We start from the raw sequence: 18,096 nt of genomic DNA on the forward strand, positions 1-18,096 counted from the left end.
CAATTCCAAGGAGGAGAGGGTAGTGGGTTCAAGCCCCGGAATTGGAAAAGTAAGAATCTTTTGCATTCCTTAGGCAATCCAACGGTCACAATCAAACAATGATCATGAGACATTGATCCCACCTTCCAAAAGGAGATGTCAATTAGTGACGAGGGCCAGCAATGGAGAGAGCCCATGGCTAGCGTGACTGGCTGCACCTGCTTCCTCACCTACCCCTCCTCAACGTCTGACAAGAAGACTTGCTACCAACGGTTGCAAATAGTGCTCACCCAGTGGCTAATGATAAATTTTGATGTGCCATGCTGGCAAACGCTCTACTGTCGGCTTGTGCAAAGGAAACTGCACTAAAGATTTATTAAAAATGAAAAAATTCAAATTGTAAAATTAAAGAGAAAGAAAGAAAGATTTTTAACGTCTATGTGAGGTTGAGGTTGACCTATGAGACAAATAAAGTATACATGTGTGTATGTCCTCCATCTATCGAAAACGACAAAACATTCCAAATTGGTACAATATAAGGATAAGGATAAAACCTTAGTTTGCGATGGGATGGAGGGAGAGAGAGAGAGAGAGAGAGAGAGGTGTTTTCAACGCCATAAAAAAAAATCATGGCACATAGTATTTTATATTGGCTAAAATTGCAAATTTTGGGGCTGCTTTCCGCAAAGAAAATTGATCAAATTTTACAAAGTTTAGTGTAGATATCAGAAAATGCTTCCAAGTTTAACATAATAACCAAAAAATATATATAATTGTGCCTTTTTTTTTTCTTTGGGTAGAAATGATGTTTTGGCCAAGGAAACCCTTGGAGAAGAGTCTGGGTGAGAGGTCAAAAAAGGGGAAAGACACATTGCAAGTGTTAAGTTTATAGAAGAAAGAGATGATTCTAGGGTGGAAGCTAGCACTCCTGAGAACAAACCATTTTCCTAGCCTTGATTTAAGGTGAGTCTAGCAATGCAGATTTATATCAAAATCGAAGGTACTTACTGAGATCTATCTAGAAGATGAGTATGGGTATACTTTCTTGGTATATTATTAGTATGGGTCCAAGATCGTGGGTATATTATTTAAGGGCAAGGAAGACTAGAAAAGAGGCATGGAAATTTTTTGAGGTAAAGTTGCATATATTTAAAGGTCTATACACCAAACTAGTACGGTCGGTTGCCTTCGGCGGCCTCTCTCTCTTTCTCTCTCTCCCTCTTTATCTTTATCATGCGCAAAGGAGTTTCTCTTTTTTGGACTTAAGCCTTCATTTTGCAGTTTTCGACACATGTAAAGCGCACTCCCTCTGTCATTATAGAATACATATAAATTCTGTTGGTATCCCCTTTGAATTTAAAATTTAGAAGCAAACATCAAATGTAGAGACGATTGGCTGGACCTATTTTTGGCTCTACAATAAGACACCCATTAATTAGCTCTCAAGAATGCGAATCTACAAAGGCCTTATGCATTCCAAAGCAAAATGAAAAACTCCTTGCGCAGGGTTGCAAAACATCTCTCTCTCTCTCTCTCTCTCTCTCTCTCTCTCCACACACACACACACACACATTGGCTACCCTCGTCACTATATGGCACGGCTCTGGCGAGGGGGGATCTAAGGCCCAAATTTGGGGGCGCAAGGCGGCTTTAATCTCGGCCGTCAGATCACGCAGTGAACTGGGGGTGACTAGGGGGTGAACTAGTGGTGAACTCGGGGCAAAAATGGCGCCCCAAGTTCACTCCTAGTTCACCCCCCTAGTTCACCCGTCTCGCGGGGTGTGGGTCGAACCTGGGACATCTCAGTTGCCACACGAATGCCCTACCACCACGCTAGCGCGCGTCGCTGTCCATGTTGGCATGGCACATGATCATACCCTAGTTTAGGCGCCCCTAGTTCACCTCCAGTTCACCCACCCTAGCTTACCTGCCCCTAGTTCACCCTCATTTCACCCCTAGTTCACCCACCCCTAGTTCCCCCCTAGTTCACTTTGTGATCCGACGCCGGAGATTAAAGCCGCCTCGCGCCCCAAATTTGGGTCCTAGATCCCCTCTGACCCAGAGCCGTGCCATATAGTGACGAGGATTGGCTACTCTCCCTTTCTCTATGAATTCACGCTGAGACAAGCCATCTCTCCCTCTTGCTCCCATGCTTAGAACCTCCCCCTCCCTATCTCTCTCTCTGTGTTTGCGCTCAGAAAGAATCTCTCTCTCTCTCTCTCTCTCTCTCTCTCTCTCTCTCTCTCTCTCTCTCTCTCTGTGTGTGTGTGTGTGTGTGTGTGTGTGTTTGCAAACAGCAAGTCTCTCTCTCTCTCTCTCTCTCTCTCTCTCTCTCTCTCTCTCTCTCTCTCTCTGTGTGTGTGTGTGTGTGTGTGTGTGTGTGTGTGTGTGTGTGTGTGTGTGTTTGCAAACGGCAAGTCTCCCTGCACAAAGGCACAGACGAGGACACCGGACGGCACCAACCCCTCGTGATCGTCGGCAAAGGACCACCCCGAGACACACAAAGAGAAGCAGTGGTGCAGTCCACGACTACATCATCTCTCTCTCCCATCGTGATCCAAGAGGCCTGCAAACGACGACACCTCGCCCACTCTTGCCCACAAATCACAGCGTTGACACGACACAAGGCCAAAAAACTATCTCGCTCGCAAAGGGATCTTCTCTCTCTCTCTCTCTCTCTCTCTCTCTCTCTCTCTCTCTCCATTGGTGATCTGCCTCCGCCTTCTTGCCATGAGCTCCAGAAGCTTGCACCCTCGCACCATATGCCCAAGAGAAAGAGCCCTGAACACATTCAACTCTCGCTATGGCATAGCGAGCGTGCACAAAATATCTCTCTTTTTGCTTCGAGCTACAGACCCCAATATTTGCCATAAATTCCCAAAATGCCCTTCAAATTTGTTCAAAATTCCCAACCGTTGGTTGTGAGAACTCTCCAAAAACAAAAAATTCTACAGCTTTTCATAAGAAGACTGGTTGTCATAATTTGAGTTGGTTATGCAAGCTTGGGAGATGAATTGCTTCATTATTTTTAGACATGATTGCCTTTTTTGCGAGGTAATTTGTGACAAATTACATGCTAAGCACTCAAAATCTGATAATAAAGATTAGAAAATCTTGAACAATCCAACCAAAATAGATACTAAGAAATTTTGAAATTTGAGGGGTATTTTGGGAGTTTCCACAAATTAAAGAACATTTTGGTAATTTTCCCTTTAAAAAATCCTTTTTGTCTCCTCTTTGCATGTGTCACCTTTCTTCTTTTTTCTCTTAAACCCAAAAGGGAATCAACGAGATTCCCCTTAATAAGCACCTTAAAGAAAGATTGGCGGGACCTACCTACTTGAATAGTTCTAGAAATTCTTTCATATGCTTATCCTACACAACTGCTTTGGTAAACATGAAACTGAAGCTTAGTTCCACATTCTTTTGGGAATATAAACAACAAAGAGGTTTTTCAACTTAACATCTAATTACCTTTCGATTAAGTGCACTCATCAGAACACTATGCGAATGGATGACCTCTTGAAAAGTTGTGACTTTTGGCTCTACATATACCCCCTACCTACTGGCAAGAAGGAAATGAAATTCCAATAGTCTCAATAGTCTCCCTCCTCTCCCGCTCCTTCGCCATAACCCCCTACCTCGGTTGTGCTGCCTCAGCCATCGTCCACAGTAATAAATCTACTCTCTCTCTCTCTCTCTCTCTCTCTATATATATATATATATATATATATATATATATATATATATATATATATATATATAGCAGATACCTCATCTCTGCAAGCACAAGCCAAATGGCTTATGGTAGCAGATGCAGGGCGGGCTACCATAAGAACAGGAGATGGAGCAAAATCGTCCGCAGTAGCACGTCCATTCGCCAATGGGAGGAGGAGATGTGAGGCTAAGGGTGCACAGGTAGGCTTGGGCGCAAATGTAGGCGTGCGCTATCGTCCATGGAGAGAGAGAGATGAGACAGAGTCCCTCGCACACTCCAAGAGCAAGGATTCCAAGGCTGCTAACAGAGAGAGCTTCGATGTGTGTGTGTGTGTGTGTGTGTGTGTGTGTGTGTGTGTGTGTGTGTGAGAGAGAGAGAGAGAGAGAGAGAGAGAGAGAGAGAGAGAGAGAGAGAGCCACACGTGGTCGCTGGCATGCAAATAGAGAGAGAGAGAGAGAGAGAGAGAGCGAGAGAGAGCCTTTGCTTCCAAGTCGCTGCTTGGAATCAGGGCTCATTTTTGAAGGGTGGCCCCTATCTTTCATGCGAAGGGTTGGAAATTTTTAACCCTTTTTATGCGCAGGGCAAATTTTGAGTTTACCCTTCATTTGCCATATTAGAAATTATGCACACTTCGTAGCGCGATTCCTAAAGATTTATCGCTTTTAATTATCTTGCCAAGAATTTTGTACCACCATGAAGCTAGATATAACTACAACTATTTCTAAATTGTTGACACAGTGTAATAGCCGCTAACATGTAACATAGATAAATATACTTATCCAAAAACATTATTAATTGACTAAACAAATCTATAAATCATAAGAGAAGCTCTAGAGTTAATTTGCATGATGAGATAAAACTAATGATTCGAAAAACATAAAGTAGAAATCTATTTCTCAAGTAGCTATATAATCCATAAGCATTGATAAGTAAAGATTATTAAAAATACAATTGCAAATCTGCACACACACATGGATAATATAAAGGAGAAACTAAAGATCACACAACCCAAAAAGTAGTGTTATCCACTGAGGAGACAAAGATGAAGCTTGCCCTAGAGTGACGGATGTAGATACAAGCCGGGGGAAAAAACCTCCTAAAGAGGGGAAAAAGTGCCCCGGCAGTCCTAAGTGTGCTTATGCACTTCACAAAGATCTATGCGATTGGAGCATCCATAGTCTTCTTTACCTTGCAGACTCTCCTTTCCTTCATTGATTTCCATGCCTCAAAGTATGCATCCCAATCCACTTTGTGTGGAATTTTTTCAGGCAATAGAGACATGAACATAAGTCTATCTAGCATTTTCAAGCTAAGTGAAGCTCTACCATGACTTTTGATCTTATTCTGCTTAGAAAAGCCTCGTTCACACATAACTGAGCTTGCTGGGAGAACCATAATAATTTGAAATAGCTTGAATATTTCAGGAAACATTTGTCTCCATTCTATCTCACCACTGCACTGAGCCCATGTCTCAAAAAGCCCCTTCGTTGGATAAGAATTCATCATGTATGTCACAAATCGAATGAGCTCACCCTCACACCTTTCTTTATCAATGAAAGATGGACTTCCCATGCAAAATCTAACACAAAGATTGCCAAGCTTATCTTTTGCAAACTGGCCTCTATCTTTAATGTCGTTTGGATAATTCCTTGGAGAGAACAACTTCGCAGCATTAAATAGTGCATTGTCAAAAAATCGCTCGCTTACTTTGGCCATCAAATCATTTACAAATTGTCTACCCAATTCAATACTTGCCTCTAATGTTCCAGCATTAGAACTTTCAGGCAAGCTTTCAAAGCGCAACTTATGAACACCGATTACATTTTCATTTTCATCTTTGAATGTAAGCTCACCCGCAACAACATTTTTCAAAAACAATTTCAAGAATTTGGAACCATCTCCAAATTTATGACCCAAGTACATCGTAGAGAGAGTAGTGAGTGTTGCATCAATCTCACGCCCAATAGACGTAATATCTACATGCTCTTTTTGAAACATTAAGTTCAACATATTTACTTGCTCAAGAAAATCTGCAAGAAAATGCATCAAAAATTGCACTTGAAAGGATGTTGCCTTTTCATACATTTTTGGATACTTAGACTTCCAATCGGCAAGTAAAACTGGCATGATTTTTACTAGGCGCATCATCACTTTTCCACGTGACAACCATCTAACTCCATGCATTTGCAAAATTTGATAATGTTTCATATGAAACATGTCATATAGTTCGCAAATCTCTTCTCTACGTAGAGTAGAATGGCCAATCCACTCTCTCACCTTATTTGCAAATTTGTCTACATGCACGAATTCAACAAAGTTTTCACAAGCATCCTTAACGGCAAGATTCTCTCTATGTGCAATGCAATGCACGCCAATGATATGAGGCACCACTTGCCGTAATTTTGCCACTACACCCTCTCGTATACCCACCATGGAGCTTGCTCCATCGGATGCAAAGCCAACAAGTTTCTTAACATCTAATTTCATATCCACAAAGAGTTGCATAATGCCATCATACATAGTTTTGGCTTTTCCATCCCTAACATGTACCAATCGCACAAAGCGTGTCATAGGAACACCATATCCACCATTGGTAAGATACATGATATAGATGATGAGATGTTTCTCATACTGACGGTCTGTACTCTCATCTATCATGATTCAGAAAAAAGGACTCTTGCATATGTCCTCCCGCAAAGTTTGCCATGAAACTTCATACATTGCTTTCAGAAACTCTCTTGCGGCATTTGCATTTGTGTACGAGGAATACTCATTTGTCAAAGGCATCTGAGGAGTCCCCATAAACACATGGAACTTACATTCTCTCTCAAAGGATTCAATGGAAGCATCGTGCACTACTATGTGCCACAAAACCTGTAATACGCTAATGATGCGATTCTTCTCGGCATCGACCATTAGCTCTACATGCTTCTCTATGATCCTTTCCGGCATCTTGGACAACATAGCAAGTTTCTTGAGTGCATTTCGATGAGGGTCAGAGTTCTCATGATCACGCAATGCCCCTTTTTGAATGTTGATGGCACCAATACTAGCAAAACGACCTTTCTCTTTAGCTTCCACACATGTAGTACATTTCACGCGCTCTATGCCATCACTATCAATAATGGAATAAGCCCATGGATGGCTCATTCTCTAGGAAGAAAGAAAAGTGCGCTTGTATGCATCTTTCCTCTTCTTCTTATCTTCCGACTCACTCGGAAGCTCAATTGGGTCTACATTCAAATTGACTTGCAAGGCAACTTGGGACGTGTCACCCTCCCTTCCCCTCTTTGTCAAATTGAAAGCTTGGCTCAACGACAATTGCTTAGATGCATTATTGCTCGACTTGGGAGCCATTTTGGACTGTTAAAAAGATCCAAAACTCAATAAGATAAAATAGGAAAAAGTTCATTTTTAAAGCTTTAATTAAACGAGCAGAACTTTAGTAAGAATTAAGTGCTAGTTAAATCTGTAAAGGTACCACGTTTTTATGGACAAGGCTTATGTAAAAAACTTAAAAGCCGGAAGCAAAGCTATCTAGTATCCACTACTCACACAATTCGAAGATATGAAAAAACACTTAAAAAGTTTGGTCTACCTGTCTTCTTTTCGGTCGTTGATGTCGGAGTCCGGACAATAGATCTCGAGATTGTGAAAGTAATGCCTCCGATAACACGAAAGACAAGAAAAGTGGACCCTAATGCAAGGAAAAAGAAAACTTATTGAGCTCTTCACAAGTTGATTTGTTTTTCTCAATCACAGCAAAAATAATACCCACCACTGAGTTGTAAGTTGTAAATACAACAGACTCCAGAGGACGGACGTTACTCTGGATCAATCTGTGTGTGACTGTAGTTTTAACTTTGAACTTTGGAATTTAAATTTGGAAATTTGGAGGATTAAAGCCACTCCACTGAATAATCTACGAAGCTGTAGCCTGTGAGCGCAGGGCTGACGGGAGCCTCTTTTAATTGGAGAAATCTGTGAGCGCAGGCTGCGCAGCTGCGAAGGGCTGAGGGGAGGCGCTCTGGAGGGGAGGCGCAGGTGCGAAGGGCTGAGGGGAGGCGCTCTGGAGCCTTGTGACCTGGGTCCTGCAGACGGGAATCGGAGTTGTGAGCACAGGTGCGCAGGGCTGAGCAGTGAGGCAACAGGCTTGAGCGGGCTGCGCAGTGCGGAGGCATCAGGGTCTTGAGACTTGGAGAAACCACTGTGCGTAGTGCGGAGGCAGCAGCTTGGAGAAACCACTGGTGACTGCAGTGTGAGCCTTGAGGCACTGAGGCAGTCACGAGAGACTCACGACTCACTGACTAACCAGGGTCCAATGTGACTCGTGAGAGAGTTGCGCACCAGTCACCGACTCACTAGTGCACAGTGCCAGTGAGCGACTCAAGACTCAAGTCTCAGACTTCAGTAACCAGTTTCGAAATTTGGCGCAGCGCGCTCACTGAAGTTTGAGCTTGAGACTTCAATGAGGCTTCAAATCAAGGCCTTTTTTGCCTGTTGGAGCCTGGGCCATGGACTCTTCAATTTTAATGAAGTCCAAACTTCAAAGTCCTGACCCTGGGACCTCTGGACTCCATAGTTTAGACACTCGTCACTCACTCGTGCTCTCCGAGTATATATGCATACATTTATGTATATATATTATATGAATTTGTAAGTATTAGTCCTTGAAGGGCAATTTGCTATGCTACCCTTCATTTGAAGGACATTTTAAAAGGCACCCTTCACGCACGAAGGGAGATCCCAAAAATTGACCTTCACTTGAAAGGGATTTAAAAAAGAAACCTTATCTGAAAGGTTACAAGGCCTCCGAAGGGCACCGAAGCCTTCAAAAATGAGCCCTGCTTGGAATTCCGATGAAAGCATCATGCTCATTAATCTTTTATATTTTTACTTGGTGAGCCTAAGATGGTTTTGCTGATTCTTGAGCCAAGAAGAGGCCGCTTGGCATGATCTAAGCCATTGGCTTTGACCCGAATCTCACGGCAAACGACAGCTCCTAGCACTGCTTTTTTTGGTTTGGCTTTTTCGATCACGCACAGCAATATCTCACGATTGCTTTCTTTTCCGACTCTTGGCACGCACAACAGAGCCCCTCCGCCTATCCTGAACTCGGCAAGATGGCGACCATGCCTTAATGGACATTCGTCCACACTGCAGGTTCCATGCTCCATAGCTATGGTGATGAAGAAGCTCACGACGCAGGAAGAGAAGGACACTAACTGGTGGAGTTAAATGTACCCGCAAGAAGCTCCGGTTCTTTTAGGAGTTCAGAACGTTGCAATCAACGAGGCAAATTCTTCACTAATAGGGCGGATCGTGTGCACAGCAGGAGGCTAGCATCCTCCTTCAACCCCCACACGTACCCGCAGCCAACATAAAAAACCACTCATCGTTGTCGACGTACCAAGTTCAACATCGTCGTCCACAGCCGTATGTCATCATCGGACAGGCATGTCAACGTTGATATGGGTATCTTTGGGTTTTAACCGGCATGAGGTATTCCACACCAACACAGTGAGGCAGATCAAGTCTTCTACACCCACGTCGATAACGGTTGCATGCTCTACGGCTCCCACAGAATTGGTGGCGACCTGGGTCCTGAACCCAGAATTCCAGCGCTCGCTCTGCAATCAATCTACCTCTAGTACTACGCACAGGTCTCTCTCTCTCTCTCTCTCTCTCTCTCTCTCTCTCTCTCTCTCTCTCTGTGTGCGCTTTCGCTATACATCAGCTAGCTTGCGCTCGTGGCAAAGTAGCCTGAGCCGGTTGCAAGTCCAGCAAGAGGTCTCTCTCTCTCTCTCTCTCTCTCTCTCTCTCTCTCTCTCTCTGTGTGTGTGTGTGTGTGTGTGTGTGTGCGCTTTCGCTATACATCAGCTAGCTTGCGCTCGTGGCAAAGTAGCCTGAGCCGGTTGCAAGTCCAGCAAGAGGTCTCTCTCTCTCTCTCTCTCTCTCTCTCTCTCTCTCTCTTATCTGCTTTAAGATTGACCTGTAGCATGAAGGAACAGGCCTCGCAATCTGTAGTTTTCAAGGGAAGACCAATTCTCATCTTGTAATTAAGAATAACTTCATGGATATATGAGGTCGTCCTCTAATACAGACAACAAATTACGCTAGAGAGAGAGGGGGGAGAGAGAGAAGACGCAAGGTTTTGTAGAAGAAGAAAGAGAGCGTGCGTGTTTCAAAAACAAGGGAGAACAGTGGAGTCGAGAAACAACGCAGAGTAGCTTGAGCTAAAGTCAAATCCCAGAAGATCATGGGTAGCAGCAAGGCCACTTATGGAGTACTGGGTATGTGTGCGATCATGATGCCGATGATGATGATAGCATATGGGGTAACATGGTAGGCGCATGTGACAACTCCAACGAGCGGAGCTGGCGAATGTGGCACAGTAATGGTCCTGGAGTTGGTGGACTGCCTGGGGTATGTGTCGGGGATGATGAACACGTAATCCCAATCTACATACTGTAGAAACCTATCCTCCATCGTCCAGACTGCACCACAATGCCTCTACTAGCTCTACAACTCTACCTTCCGTACAGAGCCTCACGACATCAACATAACAGGCGCCCTGATGCTACCCCCAGCCTGCAAGGTCTCCACTCTCGACCCCATCCTCTGCTTAGTTGTCGAAATCCCGATACCATATTTTGCCCCGTCTGGCACGCCAGTGAGTCTCGCTGCCCAGCTTCGGCATTCAGTGCTAACGCAATCTGCGGCCCTTACGTCTCCAACACAACAATACGTCTTCTTCACCGCTTGGAAACAACCGCGCTGATTTAGTTGGACCTTGAGGCTAAGCTGTAGCAGTATCCTTGCTATTTGCTCTTGACCTCCTTTTCCACTGAGCTAGCTCTTTCATTTAGTTTTGTCTTTGTTTGTCATTTAATGATCCCACATGTGGATTCTTTCATATTTTCCATGTGAGATAGCAACTCTCTTCTCTAGTATGGAGGGATGTTCTGCCCTTTGCTGAAGGCCTCGATAGATGTGATCCGAGTCTTTTATTTTACATCGGTTCTAGTTATGGCAGAGAGAGAGAGAGAGAGAGAGAGAGAGAGAGAGAGAGAGAGTTTTCAATCCATTTAATTAATTTAAAATGTGTGTAGTACACATATGCATGGCCTCTAAGTTTGATTCAATGCACAAGCCCACAACCCCACGCGAGTTTATGCGCCAAGGTGAGGGCAAAAGGGCGAGCAAGAGATGAGAGAATGAGAGGCTAAGAGGTGAGAGAGAGAGAGAGAGAGAGAGAGAGAGAGAGAGAGAGAGAGAGAGTGTGTGGTTAGAAGGCGAGCTGTACGTGGAGGAGGGAGGAGGGGGTGTTGGTGGGATGGGTGTTTGGAGCTAACGCGGCCTATGCTGTTGGTGCTTGAAAGGCTTTGGACTCTGGAGGCCATTCATTACTTCATTAGAATTGCACGTGGTTGTCTCTCGAATGTTGTGGTGAGAAAATAGCGGCTTCAATCCCTTTACATATATATATATATATATATAATTAGAACTTGGCTAGAGAACCCATTCCAATTAGGCGGATTGGGCCAATTTCTCCCAATCAAATTTTAGGGGGCGTTTAAACTGCACGCCCAAGCTAAAAGCACAGGGTAGTGAATTTGATGTGCATGCAAGAGAGTGAATATGGTGCCTTCTGCTATGGGGACACCGAACTCAAGACGCCCATTATCATGGAGAATTACATGTTAGTCATCATGGAGGCAAGAAGACAAACTTATCGACGGAAGTAGCTTACAACACACACACACACACACACACAGAGGGAGAGAGAGAGAAGCTAATATTGATTAAAGGACATAGAACATAAAGTTACATCTGCTTCTCTTTAAGCTTAATAAATATCCTACATCTTTTGTATTTCTCTTAATGTGTGTTTTGTGTAAGGAGGACATATATTCACAACACTGGACTTTGTGATTGCAAGTGCATCTCCAGCTCGACAACAATACAAGGTCCGTTATTTGCATCCAATTTCCCATGTGCATGCGTTTGCTTGGCGCAACACATAAACTCTACGGGGTAGGACACGGCTTCCGTTTCTTATAATTTTTTTGGAGAGACCACAATGCCAACTCTCCACCATACTTTTGTATGGCACCTCTGCATGACGTGCATTGCATATTTTGCACTTCCAGTTTGTGAGGTTTTGTTATAAGATGATATGTTTAACTATTCTCACTGCTTTTTTGTAGCTTGACTCAAATATCGGCCTATAGATTGGACAATCAAAAAGCACAAGTACAACATTGAAGGTCAGTAAAGCACCTCATTTCCTGTTGCAGTTCATTGATGCACTTAACTTTGTATCCTCCCATGAACACAATAACAATTTTAAAATGTGTGCTTCTCTTTAAAACTCAACTAACTCTCTTAAAAATCACCCCTATAATCTCTATTAATTGATGTCACTTCACTTTGTCTCTAACCAAGAATATAATAACAATTTCTAAATGTATTTCCCTTTCAGGCAGTGAGGCCGTTGCCGAGTTAAGTCACAATCTTGTTCCCTTTAGTGCTAGATGCTAAATGTTAATTTGCATGTCTTGCTATATTCTATGATTGTTATATAGCAAGGCCCACCAGCAAAGCCTTCGTAGCCTCGTTACCAAGTATAGCAAGGACTATGTCTTAATCGCCATCTTTGTCAATTGCCTTGGAACGAGTCATGGAGAGAGAAGGTGGTGGAGTTGCAAGCTCGGTCCTGTGCTCTCACCGCCGCACAAAATTTTTATTGTCGAGTTCTCTCGCTCCTTGCCTTTTATTTATTTAGACCTCCGAGGTATTGTCGGCTTTCAGCTTTGGCTCGCGTGTCTTTAATTTTCACTTGGTAACTGTCACATCTCTGCGTATCATGCAATCAATTCAACTATCCCTTTGCTTTTGAATACGGATATCCCTTTTCAATTTTTGAACAAACTTTTAAAGTTACTAGAGGATCACAAAATAGTTTAATGGCCACTTTCCTAAAAATAAGGGCTCCTAAGCTTTCTCAACGAGAGTCTTGAACATACTCCAATGGAAACTAGGATAACCAATCTACCACAGTTGTGAGAAGGTTAAAAAGATAGGGCTACAACAGCAACTCAATGCAATCAAAAGAGACAAATATCTTCACACAAATGGGGCCATCACCATTCAACTCAACTCTGTGGAGCTGCCAAGATGGTGGGCTTCAAAGGCGCCAGGGGCACTGTTATCACCTTCTCATTATCAATTTCAGGGGTATAAGCTCAGAGCAAGTGATAAATATTGAGGAAGGGTCATCCCACAACTAGCAACAGAGCCCATCTTTTCACAGGCCACCTCAAGCAAATTAGCACCATAACAAAATCACAAGGGCTAAAACTAGGTTGCACACAACCAGAACATGTGATTTTCATCGCGCTATGTAAGGAACTAAGCAACCATAAAACCAAAAACAAAAAAAGGCGAAGAACCCCTTATACACAGGTTCATGAATAGGTTAAATTTACAAGTAAAAGCAATGTGAAGAGTCAAATTCCTTATTTAAAGAATGGAGTATATTCATCATCGTCTCATGTAAATGGGGCATGCAACAAATATCTGAAGTATCAGCTAATATACATAGTTGTAAGGTGTGAGTGGCCCCTTTCTTCCACATCCTGTACAAGCAACCTCTATGCAAAATGGTTGGAAAGACTGATTTATACATTCTGGGCTTCACCCTTTTTCACGGACCTGCTTTGCTTGCACCGATAACCTTCCTCACCAGAAGATGTTGTACAGACAATGGATCCTCCAGGCTCTGATACAAACCAGGAAATTAGGGCCATGTTCCTTGCAGTACATTCAATCTCATATAGCTCCAAACATGTGCTACACACCACCACAAGAACTACAAGCCCATCCAAGTGCACGAGAAGCGCTCTGAACCCCTTTAGACATTACAAAGTGTTGGCATACGGCAGAAGGCTTACATCAACAGGTAGAGCTTTCACCTGGTAAAGTAGCCGTTCTCGAAATTTCAGTATGAAAGCCCCTGCCTGTAACAATCATCAACCACAGAACCTATCTCCTATTTCAAGGAACCATCAATGCTTCTTGCTGGGCCTCACTCACAATATCATTTCCGGCTATCCCTTGCCCACTGGGTTCATTTGACACCTTTGATTTCCCCACATTACGAGAGAATCCATAACCCAGTGATGCTCCACTGATCTCAGAGAGCTATCAAAAACGAAAAAATAAAAATAAAAATCAATAAAGAGTGCTAAACAAGCAACTGATACAAATTGAAAATCCACTTGGCATGAATTGGGCATTGAAATTCTGGTTCAGAAGTTTGTACCTCTGTGAGCTCAGATAAATGCTTAGTTCTAAATTCATCAATTGTTGCTGCAATCTCTGATGCTGGAAGTTTTGCCTGCAACAAGCACTCCATAATCATGATGACAGAAGCAAAACAGAAGATCATTCTAGGTATTGAAAGTAATAAGCAGTCTCGCTCTAAATATGAAGTAAAAATATTTTTCTGCAGAAGGTCTACTCTAGCGTTTCTTTGAGCCGGAAAATTTTACAGAACACGGGGAATAAAGCTCAATTTGAAAAACTTGAGAAAACAAGCAAAGACTAGCCAACCATCAGAAACAAACCCCTCTAATAATGCTGAAGACATTACACTGGTAAGTTGAAACCAATGGACAACATTCGTCCGTACAAAAAGAGAGACAATTGACACAGATGAGAATAATACTACCTTCTCCTTTACAAGCAAAGATTAAGCAATAACACTTTTACAAAGGTCTATCACGTAATAGCTTCTAACATCCGAAATCTACCTGTGCTAGAACAGCTGCTGCAAGTTGCAAGCTAGGCTCCAACGTTTCTGGTACCACCTAAAGTAAATAGATTACACATGTTATTTGAAGAAAATTGCTACTCATGAACACAGATACAAAATGTTTTAGGCTTACAGCTGTAGCTCCTGCTTTCTCCAAATTGATGCCATGCTCCACATCATGTGCTCGAACAAAAGTCTTCACATTAGGGAAATGTTTGCTAAGAGCCCAGACTGTTCGGTAATTTGCACCTGGTGTATCCAAGGTTATGACAGCGCATGCAGCTCTCTCTGCACCAACTTTGTGCAACACCTGAAATCATGTGCAAGAACTCAGTATAATGGTAAACCAAATTCAAAGCACAAGCTTGCACTACCTCTTTGCTGCCTGCGTCACCAAAGTACACCGGAAGATCAAGTGCACGGCCGGCACTGACACGTTCACTGAATATGCAGAACAAACACCAATCATTAACCATGGAACTTTCAGTAAGACAGAGTCAACAGTGAGGTAGGGAAGACCCTGATCACAGCTGCTATCTTTTCAAGAATTTCCATGCAGGGGGGCAATCCTACCCTCCCACCCTTGAGAAGGATACAGCAAGAAGATTGCAAAAAAGGGGTTGATACATCCAAAAAAAGGGTGCATCAGAAGGATCCATAGAAAGTCACTTTCATACTGGAAAACTGAGTGCTCCACGCTCATGTAAGACATTCGTTCCAATAATATTGAGCTTAAGACAAGTAGGCTTCATGGCACTCTACTCACCTTCGGACATCAAGAGCGACGAAAGGTATCAGACGATCAGACAAGAGCTGTGCAATAATCTGGTTTTTTAGCCCCCAATAAAAAAAGATTAGGTGAGAAAGTATAGTATTGAGGTCATAAACTGAAAGACTTGAGCATGCTCACCTGCCCTACACGACCAAAACCACAAATTATAATATGATCTTGCAAGTCGTCTGTCTGCAAGAATAGGTTTGTTATAGTGAGAATTTTTCAACCAAATAGGACACATCAATTTCTGTTTAAAAACTGTTCAACAAAAAACCACTGTCTCCCTTGCCTCAGTTTCAGCAGGCAGTAAACTGCGTAAATCCTGTTGCTCAAACCTGGATGATATAAACTGGCCAAGGGCTCCTAACCAGGGTGTTAGAGCCATGGACAAACCCACAACTAGAAATAGTAAAGAAGATGAACTCGGTGTCATTATCCGCTGTCATGTAAAAGAGACAATACCATCAAGTTAAGAAAAGCCACAAATGCATTTCATGCTATTTTGCAGAGAGGACAAAAGCCATAACATCGGCATAAACAAGTTGCACAATGTCTCCACTACTCGTATAACCTACAGCTCCAATTTGAAAGTTGAAAATTATACTGTTAAGGAGGCACAAACAAATCAAAATAAGTAGAGTTGAATAAATGACCTGATTTACAGCCTCACCAAAGGCTACAAATGCAAATTCTCCACCTGGTGCCAGTAAGAGCCCAGCTCTAACAGCTGCCACAGTAGAAAGTCCAAAAATTCGGCCCAAAGTGACCACAAGGAAAGTTTTGCCAAAGAGCAACAAACTCAGTGCTCCAATTATAATGGGAAATTTTGAGATAAATAACTTTGGATCAATCGACATTCCAACCTGCGGTACAAAAATTGTATATTCAGGCATGAAATTGAAAAGTGAACAACCCTGAGCTAGTAAAAATCATTCCAGGTCTCTGAAACACTATGTCTGCCAGGGTAGAAAACACTGGTATCTGTGTGCATGCTTGCCTACCTGCCTACCTTGATCTGTCTGCATTGGTTTCCCCTGGCACGTATCAAAAATGAGGCAATCAATCTGTTGAAGCACAAACTTAAAAGAAGCTGACCTACCCATATTTACAATTTACTTTGTCAAAATTTCTGCTTATGTGGGCAGGTTAGGACTGTAGGTGCCACATGGGAGCGCCTGGCGATGAAGAGAATGTGGTTGTTGATGGAGATGATGTAGGTACAAAGTGTTACACCAATGCTCATGCTAAGGGTGATCAAATGTGTTCGGTAGTGTCATTTGAGCCATTTCAAGAGGAGATGTATGAGGGTGAGTGGTTGCTTATTGGGCGCTACTTAAGTACCTTGCAAAAGCAAGAAGATTGGTCTGAACACGAATTCAAGAGGATAAGGAAGGCATATGGGTACTCTTTGAAGAATGGATACTTGTGGAAGCATCCAAAACAAAGGGGTGGAATTCCACCAAGGGTAGTATGTGACAAGGACACTCAAATGAAGCTTATCATGGAGTTTGATGGCACTATATAGGCTGGTCAATCGAGGTGTATGGGCAACATTTGCCAAAATAAAAGAAAGGTATAGGTGGAAAGGAATGTACAAGGATGTATCTCAATGTATGAAGTCTTGTGTAACCTGTCAATGTATTCAAATGGAAGGCATCGTGATGGGCTGCACCCTACTTACCCTTAGCCATGCATTACAATTGGGTTGTAGATCTACTTACTCTGCCCTTGGGATTATGGCAAATGAGATACATAGTTCTTGCAAGAGCGGATTTGTCAAACCAAGTGGAAGATCGGCATTAAGAACAAACAGAGGTAGTATGCAAGTTTCTCCTTGAAGATGTAATTTGTCGTTATGGCTGTGTTGGGAAAACGGCAAATAGGAGTGAGTTGGATGTTGAAGAAGCCAAGGAGTTCTTTTCCAAGTTGGGTATCAAACTTGCTCTCACTATACTTACAATCCTGAAGAGAATGGTAAATCTGAGCATGGGTACTCTCCAATCATCAAAGCTTCGGCTAATGCTTGCAAAGGTAAACTTGGAGAGCGGCCAAGATTATTGCCTTATGCCAACTCATAGCTCAATCACTAGTTATATGCCTGTTGAGTTGATGTATGGTCAAAAACATGTAATGCCAATTGAGGATGTGGTTTCTATATGGAATATATTGCCTTGGGAGAATGGAATGACTAGGGAAGACCTTTTTGCTTTGCAAAACCAGCAATTAGAAAGAAGGCCCGAAGATATTGAGCTTGCAATATCACGATTGAAAGATGCAAGGTTGAAGAATAAAGGAAGGTTTGATAAGAGGCATAGGCTTAAGCCAAAAGATATTGAGGGACGTGATAGGGTGTTGGTGTATGACAGTAGTCTTTATAACCAACACTCAACAATAAGGAAGCTTGCAAAGAAATGGTTTGTTCCATACGTTGTTAACTATGTGCCTGGGAATGCAACTTGTACCTTGCGTGAGTTAAATGGGACAGAATTGAGAATTCCCATTGCAAGAAAAAGAATTACACTGTTCAAAAGAAGAGGAGATCTTGATCCGTTTCATGCACAAGCAAGTCAAGAAGATGATGGATCTCGATGTGAAACTCAAGATATCTCATTGACAATGAGTATTGATGCTTACGAAAGACTATCCTGTCACATGCCGGAGGAGATGCAAGTTTAGAGGGGGTGGATGTCATGTAGTGGCACGTTTACAATGTCGATTAAAATATTCACCTTACTTTTTATGCCTTTTGATATGTGGCACCAAATGCTACACTATACATAATGTCGTGTGAAAACCGTTGCCATG

General features: G+C 42.7%; 3 protein-coding genes and 1 pseudogene across 7 annotated transcripts in view; 2 read left to right on the forward strand and 2 right to left on the reverse strand.

The window, feature by feature from the left end:
* Window positions 1-4,852: 4,852 nt before the first annotated feature.
* On the reverse strand, window positions 4,853-6,355 carry LOC147436446 (uncharacterized). The gene has a single exon (XM_086487858.1). It carries the CDS (start codon window positions 6,353-6,355, stop codon window positions 4,853-4,855), a length of 1,503 nt encoding a protein of 500 aa, XP_086343984.1.
* A 2,465-nt stretch (window positions 6,356-8,820) lies between these two features.
* LOC147436447 (uncharacterized) lies at window positions 8,821-12,486 on the forward strand. Of its 2 annotated transcripts, XR_015185058.1 has the most exons (4): window positions 8,821-9,360; window positions 11,600-11,667; window positions 11,908-11,967; window positions 12,183-12,486. XR_015185058.1 is itself a non-coding variant. In XM_086488168.1 (3 exons), the coding sequence occupies exons 1-3, from the start codon at window positions 9,155-9,157 to the stop codon at window positions 11,910-11,912; spliced, it is 279 nt and encodes a 92-aa protein (XP_086344294.1). In that variant the 5' UTR covers window positions 8,821-9,154; the 3' UTR covers window positions 11,913-12,158. The 2 variants fall into 2 exon arrangements, 1 of the variants encoding a protein (XP_086344294.1); XM_086488168.1 differs by lacking the exon at window positions 12,183-12,486 and having other exon boundaries at window positions 11,908-12,158.
* On the forward strand, window positions 9,228-10,905 carry LOC147436448 (uncharacterized; annotated as a pseudogene).
* Window positions 12,487-13,139: 653 nt separating the features above from the next.
* Window positions 13,140-18,096, reverse strand: part of LOC147436449 (K(+) efflux antiporter 2, chloroplastic-like) — a 101,835-nt gene continuing 96,878 nt past the window's right edge. For 2 of the 4 annotated variants that reach the window (XM_086489342.1, XM_086489341.1), the window contains exons 12-21: window positions 15,945-16,154; window positions 15,581-15,730; window positions 15,427-15,480; window positions 15,283-15,341; window positions 14,891-14,957; window positions 14,650-14,826; window positions 14,515-14,571; window positions 14,025-14,099; window positions 13,796-13,903; window positions 13,140-13,674 (exon numbers count right to left, since the gene is read on the reverse strand). In XM_086489342.1, coding sequence (XP_086345468.1) covers window positions 13,621-13,674; window positions 13,796-13,903; window positions 14,025-14,099; window positions 14,515-14,571; window positions 14,650-14,826; window positions 14,891-14,957; window positions 15,283-15,341; window positions 15,427-15,480; window positions 15,581-15,730; window positions 15,945-16,154 — 1,011 coding nt within the window. In that variant the 3' untranslated portion in view covers window positions 13,140-13,620. Of the gene's footprint in view, window positions 13,904-14,024; window positions 14,100-14,514; window positions 14,572-14,649; window positions 14,827-14,890; window positions 14,958-15,282; window positions 15,342-15,426; window positions 15,481-15,580; window positions 15,731-15,944; window positions 16,155-18,096 lie in introns of all 4 variants that reach the window. The other 2 variants (XR_015185189.1, XM_086489343.1) reach the window with 2 other exon arrangements.

The sequence above is a fragment of the Adiantum capillus-veneris genome, chromosome 18 (assembly GCF_014529385.1).
Source record: "Adiantum capillus-veneris isolate H3 chromosome 18, ASM1452938v2, whole genome shotgun sequence".
NCBI lineage: Eukaryota > Viridiplantae > Streptophyta > Polypodiopsida > Polypodiales > Pteridaceae > Adiantum > Adiantum capillus-veneris.

What these genes read in the sequence shown, in the direction of transcription:
- LOC147436447 (XM_086488168.1), top strand. Translation starts at nt 9,155, where the DNA reads ATGTCAACGTTGATATGGGTATCTTTGGGTTTTAACCGGCATGAGGTA. An exon ending in ACCTCTAGTACTACGCACAG is followed by an intron (nt 9,361 to 11,599) that starts GTCTCTCTCTCT and finishes GTTTTGTGTAAG; the next exon opens with GAGGACATATATTCACAACA.
- LOC147436446 (XM_086487858.1), bottom strand. Translation starts at nt 6,355, where the DNA reads ATGATAGATGAGAGTACAGACCGTCAGTATGAGAAACATCTCATCATC.